Source organism: Branchiostoma belcheri, unplaced genomic scaffold (genome assembly GCF_001625305.1).
Source record: "Branchiostoma belcheri isolate BF01 breed outbred unplaced genomic scaffold, Haploidv18h27 scaffold35, whole genome shotgun sequence".
NCBI lineage: Eukaryota > Metazoa > Chordata > Leptocardii > Amphioxiformes > Branchiostomatidae > Branchiostoma > Branchiostoma belcheri.
Genome location: NW_017803965.1, coordinates 478,524 through 486,748, shown reverse-complemented (window position 1 = coordinate 486,748; position 8,225 = coordinate 478,524). Strand labels below are relative to the sequence as shown.

At 41.7% G+C, this 8,225-nt stretch overlaps 1 protein-coding gene across 4 annotated transcripts in view; it reads right to left on the bottom strand.

Moving 5' to 3' along the window:
* Positions 1 to 443: 443 nt before the first annotated feature.
* Positions 444 to 8,225, bottom strand: part of LOC109475850 (myosin, essential light chain) — a 10,741-nt gene continuing 2,959 nt past the window's right edge. The window contains exons 3-9 of one of the 4 annotated variants that reach the window (XR_002140575.1): positions 6,418 to 6,552; positions 5,648 to 5,815; positions 5,037 to 5,123; positions 3,167 to 3,202; positions 2,443 to 2,476; positions 1,187 to 1,216; positions 444 to 920 (exon numbers count right to left, since the gene is read on the bottom strand). Coding sequence is in view for 3 of the 4 variants with exons in the window: in XM_019776653.1 (XP_019632212.1) it covers position 1,216; positions 2,443 to 2,476; positions 5,037 to 5,123; positions 5,648 to 5,815; positions 6,418 to 6,552 (425 nt within the window). In the remaining variant the exon portion in view is untranslated. Of the gene's footprint in view, positions 921 to 1,186; positions 1,217 to 2,442; positions 2,477 to 3,166; positions 3,203 to 4,242; positions 4,278 to 5,036; positions 5,124 to 5,647; positions 5,816 to 6,417; positions 6,553 to 8,225 lie in introns of all 4 variants that reach the window. The other 3 variants (XM_019776654.1, XM_019776653.1, XM_019776655.1) reach the window with 3 other exon arrangements.

The window sequence follows — 8,225 nt, the reverse complement described above, 5'->3', positions numbered from 1 at the left end:
TTTCGTATTATAGGCCGGATCTAGCTATTTGTGGGTGGTACCCAAAAATAGAGACGCCTCACGTGACTTGTTTTTGGGTAAAAATTATTATGTAAATTTGTTGTGAAATGGCAGTAAATATCAATATCAGACAGATTTTCTCATCCAAAATGTTTTGTTTTGCCACTCTGAAATTGCATTGGATGCCTTTATAATACAAATCACTTGTTCGTAACAGAAGAAAATACGTCTCTGACAGTCAATCTGTGTTATATACATGAGCTGCATCATATCGTATGTATTATATAGTATGTCTGCAGCAATATAGGCTATTATCTTCTTGAACGATAGAGCGAAATGAACATAAGAACGTAGCCTTAGTAACAGTATAGATCTGTCGTGATTGTGCTCAATTAATTTAGGGTAGATACAAGATTACTTCACAGATTAACCAAGGCTCGCAGTTGTTCCAAACCCAGTACTTTATTGAACATAGAAAGGGAACAAAGTAACAAAATTCACAGTCGATCGGGGGACACATTTAGGCACATGCACACCAAAGTAAGGTCGAATGCTACAATAGTCTGCGAAAATTTGTTACATTTACATTTTACACATTTTAGAAAAGTTGTTATGGCGTGCCCCAGAACAGTTGAAGAAAACGCCAACGTTACCCTAGGTAAAATCAGAGCTGGAAATGCTAAAGACATGCGCACTGAACGCCGGTTGGTAACCCCGCGAGTTTTCAAGAGTTCTGGGCATGCGTCGTGGACGCAAGTGAGCTATCTTCTAAAGGCAGCCGTTGAAACACGTGATGGTCCTTCGTTGCATCTGATTGAACTTCTTTGTTTTTTTTCTCGGCAAACATAAATAGCTCTAACTATACATGGTGTTCTTGGATGTTATCAAACACCTTCCTCTTCCTCTCCTTACGCGGATATCTGGAAAAGAATGATGAAAAAATTCCCTGTTAGACTACAGCAATTCAATGTCACAAATAACAGTTTATTACAGAGATTTGTGCTCGGATGATGACGTATCCAAGATGGCTAGTTACCTAGCAACCGTCTCTTAGCAACCGTAGAGCAACATTGAATATCTCACATGACACAGCCACTACCTCAACTTTCATTGCATTTTACCATATTTCTCGCATTTGGTGTTCTGAATTTCGTCTAAAACTACATAAACATGAAGGTCAACGTACCTTAACCAGTCAGGATGTACTTGACGAACTCTGTTGGGAGAAAGAATTCAAACACTATCAGAGCCTGTCATTGGTGGATGTATAAGCTACGTTCGACAAGTTCCTCCAATCAGATTCGAAATACTGACGTCATCGTCAGACGTGCACACCTGTGCACTGCTTTTCATGACGCGATGAATGAATAAATTTCATCGGTGAAATGGCCAAAATGTGATATTTTGTGACAAGTATGATTGCATGGAAACAAACTGGTCGATAAGATTGGCGTTGTTGTCATAGCGACCGTTACCATGGGAACCGTTTCAACTTCGGGAGGGGCCATTGTATTTCGAAGGGGGTTGAAAATATAAAATATTTCAACCCTCTACGACGCAATCGCCTATCGCTCAAGTTAAAACAGGTTTCTTCAAGAATGTCGTGTCTCGTGCGCGATATATTTTTTTGTCGTTTGTAATATTAATCTGGTTGAGATTTCGAAATTTTCAATATACGAAATTAATACTTTTTGTAGGCGTTTTCAATATCTGTTGCATCACTAAATACCTTTCGGAGGTTCTCATGTGGTTAGTATAAGAAATCTGAGTCGTGCGTTGGGACAGATAAATGTTAGTTTAAGATGCAATATGCTTGAGGAGACTTGGGTAAAAAGGAGAAAAGATTCGTGCGAAAGAAGAGGGGAACAGAAGGTTTTAAAACGAAGTAGGATGCAGACAAGACATAGTAAAGGCATAAACGGGCGGACAACTATATATGTACATCATGCGGACATACACTGATGAAGCATAAGGGTGGACTTTGGGTTTGTCAAGCACTGAAGATGCATATGCTCAGCTACAATCACGCAGAATCTCGTTCACAAATCAAGAAAAGTATGTTTTCCTTCTTGTCAAGAGAAGCAGAGAAAAGGAAAAGAGCCGACGGATTTTAAAATGACAAATGTTGCACAGTCTATGTTCCTGAGATTCTGCGTGACTTCACACGACGTCACAATGCTCTATGATATTGTGGTTACAACCTCCTTATACGTGACACAACTTCTGGTTGGTCTACAGAATCTTTTTTTTTTTCTTCTTTTTTTTTAGCCAATGAACGAAACGGAACGAAACAACGAGAACGTGAACAGGACAAACGAGATTCTGCGAGACTGTACGAGACATGGACAGACTTGAGAACACTGTCAGACGCGCACGGGACTGGGATGGGGAGAAATACGTGTAACGTTTGAGCACAGTTCAGTCAGAAATGAGTGTACGTACTAAAGAGCCTCTGCGAGAGCGTAACAGATGAATTCTGTAAGAACAGGAAGCAGGTGAAATGTCAGTAAAAGCCAAAGAACAGTAAAAAAGGCGAGGAGCGTAGGAGACTGGACAAGTCTTTCATATCCTCTGAATTTTGTCTTTTACATTCGCTGCTATCCGATACTGTTTTACTCAAGCGATTGTGATACTACGATCAGCCAAACTTGTCCAATCCCCATCAAAGATAGAAAGCACATTAAAATGACGACTATGTGATGCTTAAAAGGTAAGGGTTAAGTTATAGCAAGAGCAGAAGAGCTCGGATGCCTCCAGATAGGAACGTCTCAAGCAGGGAGAATGGATGAAAATAGATTAATGATGATGATGATGATGAGAAATGGGAGGTAAAAGTCAGTAAAGGGATACCAAATTAGGAGGTTAAATACAGAAAGGGGATAGAGAGAATGAGGGTTGCAATTTATGATGTCACGTTATGCATATGAATAAAGTTGCTAGGCTGCTTTGACGAGAAAACGATATATTAACTGTATGACATTATCTGTAGCATATAGCGAGAAAATCGGAATAGAGAATAACAGTTGTTGTTAGGCACTGTTAACCAATAGTTTCAAACTGTAGATGCTTGGCGGAGTGATATCAAGAAGTTACTTTTTAGTGAAGGGGTTCTCAGAGAAATGTGCTGTAGAATGAATGGAACACGTAATGCGTATGGCGTGGTTACCTATGGTCTAGCCCTCCAAGGCATATTTAGAGAACACTGTGTAAGTTGAAAACAGAAGAAATAGTTAATGGGTGTTCGATACCAACGTCATGAACAAAGACAGGCCAGAAGATGTCCTTTTCTTTGTTAATGAGCTTAGGAGGAAAAGAGCATATAGCAAAGGGGTTGTCGTCGGTTTCGTCGCTTGTCGGTAGGCAATAATGATACGACAATACATTATGTTACGCTCTTCATCATTGGTAAAACAATTACGTTAAGCCCTTCGTCATTGGTAAAACAATTATGTTACGCTCTTCATCATTGGTAGGGGTTGAGCATCTGGAAACTGGTTTGCCACTGGGAGAAAGGGGAATAATGCATTATATTACCGCTCTATATAAGCTATATCGTCTTCGTCAGGAAAGTCAAGCCAAAATATCATTGACAGAAGCTGCGCTTCTAAACTACTTTCCAACCGGCAGATGGGATCTTAGGAATCTTACAGCAGCAAGGATGTATGCTATTGAAAAGGAGTGAACCGCAATTGAAGACATCCAGAACCTTTTATAAATTTCGATTCTGTCATGTCAGCATTTTTTAAAGATTTCATGAAGGTTTTGGAGGTCTGCAATTGGGGTCGGGAGAAATGTGGGAGTGGAGCTTGGATGAAGCATCTTTTTATCTTATAGGAAGGTCGCTTTAGAAGGGAGAAATAAATGTTTAGGCGGAGGGAAGAGCGCTGAAAAAGAAAGCAAAATTAGAGTTGAAGCAAATCTTATCGCATGGTATGGGGGAGGGGGGCGCCAAGCTTGTCGGGTGCTTCAATAGTCAACGTAAATTATAGTCCAAAGGAAACGGTTCATCGCTATGACAATGTTTTGCCAACAATCTTGACCATTTCACCCCATAGTGTTTACTCATATACATCAATTATTTGTAGCCGAGGAAGATTGTTGAGGAGATTGGAGATGAAAGTAGCTTGCGACACGAAATCTTAGAAAGCAGAAGACAGACAAAGAATGAAGACGCATCCTGGTCCAAGCAGTGAAGAAAAGAAAGAATGAACAAGAGGAAGGATGAAAGACGGAGTGTGTTACCTATACTTAGCCGAGCATGAGGTACTTTGCGAAGGCTGAGAAGAACGGAAGATTAAGGGAGAAAAAAGACGTAAGTGATATGAAAGTGGTTAACTGAAAGTGAAGACACAATGGTTCCAAATTACGCTTTGTGAGAAACTACATATATAGAATGAGTGACATCTTACTTTTTACAAACATATTAAATGGAAGAGCAAGTTACAACAGTCTATATAAAGATCCATGCATTAGAAAATCAGCATGTATATAACATACATCATGAAATATAAGTGTATTGAAGAATTATTACAGTAATCTATATCTCGAGATCTATATCTTCTAATTTCCATTTTATGATGCAGAGAGCATAGGATAAGGGCTGCGTTCCTTTTATCCTTGTAACATAAAAGACGATACAATTATGCATGCAATTCCGGTTCTCAGAAATTAGGATCCGTAATTTGATACAACTCTAAATTTGGGTGGGCTATTTCAGTCTAGGAATTTCTGTTGACGTAGATTGGCGACTACATCTAGATACTAGCGATGCTCTGCTCGACTATACAATCCATAGAATCTAAATCTGCTAAATCTAAACGTAAACTCGAGTCATCCTGCTAAAGGTCTACTGCAGTGATGCAGAGACCCCCCACCAAGCCCATTTTTTCACTTGACCTTGGTCTTCCCAACGGTAACCTGCCTGCCAAAAATCATGAACAACGATCCATGCCTCCAAGAGTTATGCCGCTAAATCCACTATCTCCCACACTAAAGCAAACTGATTTTATACCCTTCTTACGAAGGCAAATACGTACTGTCGTAGTTGACATTGCCCTCAGCGTCCTCCTGTCCGCCACCGCCAGCCATCAACTCATCAACCTGGGCCTCAGTCAGCTTCTCACCTGCAAGTTAACGCCAAGATAACGTCATGGTAACATCAAGATAACGTCAAGTTAACGTCAAGATAACGCCAAGTTAACGTCAATTTAACATCAAGATAACGTCAAGATATCGTCAGGTTAACGTCAAGATAACGTCAAGGTAACATCAAGATAACGTCAAGTTAACATCAAGATAACGCCAAGTTAACGTCAAGTTAACATCAAGATAGCGTCAAGATATCGTCAGGTTAACGTCAAGATGACGTTGAGTTAACGTCATGATAACGTCAAGATAGCCTCAAACGTCATGAGTGACTCATGACCAAAAGCAACAACTGGAAATTGACTTAGCAATTGCATGAGGTTTCCCAAAATGCTGTTGCTTTTGTTTTTGGTCTTTGGTTTTTGGAGGAAGTTTTATACTGCATTTTTACAGCTTCATTCACTACCGTCTTTGCATACTCAGTAGTCCTCTGACGGCCGCCATCTTGTTGTAAAATGGCTGGTGGGTGTCCTACGCCCAGACAGTGAGTGAGAAAACGTACCTAGTGTGGCCAACACGTGGCGCAGCTCAGCTCCACTGATCAGGCCGGTGCCCTCCTTGTCGAAAAGCTTCAGGCCCTCAAAGAAGTCCTCGTACGATCCGACCTCACCCTGAGCAAGGACCTGCTTGTGGATGGCCAGGTAGTCATCGAAGCTCAGCCTCTTGCCCTCTGTGGAAAATGAAGATGGTGTAGAAATGTGTTTTAGGAGACCGTCTCTTGTGACAGGAAGCTATCATAACTGTCACCACACAGACCACAACTTATTACACGTCAACAAAGGACTCAGACTACAGCGTCTGAGCACACAGTTGTAGCAGATAGTCACAGAGTACATACGTCTTTCATGGTCTCCTATTCATCGTATCTTACACTGGTGGCAGCGGTGGGATCCGAATCCGCGCCATCGAAATGACGTATCTTACAATAGAAACCTTACGGTTATAGAACCGCTGACAGTGTGTAGTCTGACGGCGAAACGGGGTATTTCTCAAACGCCATTCCTATGCCAGACGTCTGCCATACTACTAGTATTGTTACCGATAGTGAAACTACACATCCGCAAGTCTAAGATGTATCTCGGGCTGTTTATGCTCCACTCTGTTATTGCAAAGTTTTCAAGAAATATTGGACTTTGGTAATCGATTGAGTCATGGGCATGTGATTTGGCCAAGCACAATGGGTCACTCTTCTAGATAAAGTATGTTGGGTTCTTAAACGACTCTTGAGCTATATGTTTAATCTATCGCGATTAGAAAACTAAGACGTCTTACCATTCGCCTTCGCGATCTTCTCGACTTCCGCGTTGCTGGGGTTCAGGCCGAAAGACCTCAAGACATCGCCCAGCTGTGCTCCGTCGATCTTGCCATCACCCTTGTTGTCAAACAGGGGGAATCCATCCTTCATCTCTGCAAAGCGATTTAGAAACAGTAGGGGGCGTGAGTGAGTGGACAACGGCAAGCAGATTAGGTAATTCGGGGATATACCCTACATTGGCATAACGTCAGATATTTGAGTTGTAGTAGATCAAGTAAAATATAAATGTTTCAAGACTACGAATTATAGTATCAAAGCTGGAATGACGTTGTATTCTCACTATCCTTAGATTTTCTTTAGATCGTGTACTTAAATGTTGCTCGCATTTCATGGAGATATTTGCTGTTCGTGAATTAGCCATTGTAAAGTAGCCCATGTTCTAACTAATTAAAAATGAGCACAGCAGTTTCCAAATTGCGATACAAAAATGATAACAAGTATGCAAGGATTAGCAAACTAAGAGGACAATTTCTCTACCCGTCGAAATATAATATCGGTAAATGCATTCCTTCCCCTACATAGTTTCTACTCTTGATAAAAATAGTCTATCGAGCGCTCCAGAGTTCAAGCCTTGATGCCTATGCTGACGTACCCAAAAAAGGGGCACACTAACAGCTGACATAATTCCCCGAAAGCGCAATTTGACACCCCTCCTCCCCAAAATAGTTTCGCTTCTCTGATTGCTTTTAATACTTGCAGTGACATTGTGTGTAAAGAAGGGCCGATAAGTTTGACGAAGTCTAGCCACTAGAAGTTCCGACACGTACCATATTCCAATGTCACAAGGACACTTATGCTAGCCTGGTATACGATATCTGAAGATAACCCACAACTGGTATGCAAGCCAGCAAGCGCAATCACTACACAGTAAGGTTACTGCCCGACAATCTCACTTTTCAAGGCACGCATTATCTTTTTGAGTAGGTATCATCTGTTCCACTTTTCTTGCTCATCATTTTGATCATCTTTCGCGACTACTTCAGATCTTAAAATCACCGAAGGGCAAGCACGCAGCTTGCATACTTTTCTCTTTTCCCATGCATACCGCAGAAAGTTGTTTCTAGGGTTGTATCTCGCTTTGCCTTCCCCTGCCGCCGCTATCCTTGTGCAGAAGTGCATCTCGTCTAAACTAATCAAAACCATTATCAGCGACGTTTTGCATTGAAACGGCGCCAAGGGGGCAAACAGTACGCGATGTAGGGCAGCCAAGCAGGCTCAACTCATAACGGGCTGGCCTTATTTGGAGACTGGCCAGTCTGCGCTAGGTGATACCCTCCGAATGTTTGTCTATTTAAAGAACCGCTCCATCCCCCCCACATTAGCACCCCTCCTAAACAAACTTGCCAAGCTCTACCGCTGGTTTCGGCTGACACACTTCCAACAAGCACGCGGCTCTCTATTAAAACTGTAAAATCAAGTTTGTAATTGAAAGCCACTTTGCAGCACTGAAGCACGTAGGATGGTAGAATTTCTCCATCTCGGGGTCTCCCCAAACAAGGTCAGTTACTTCCACCATCCATTTCTCGCATTGCCAAAATTCTTCCCCAGGAAAGAACGTGGTACCCCAAGGCTTTCTCCTCCACTAGATATCGCCTTGGCTCTCTCTCAAAACAACCTTGGTTTCACCAGTTGGCAGCCTTGCCTCCCCCTCCTGTTTTGTCTTCGTAGGTAAAGAGTTTCGTACTCACCCAAATGCTGTTGTTCCAACAACATACACCATGAAGGTCATTTGAGCATACCATGTCCACACAAACATTCTTGTCAC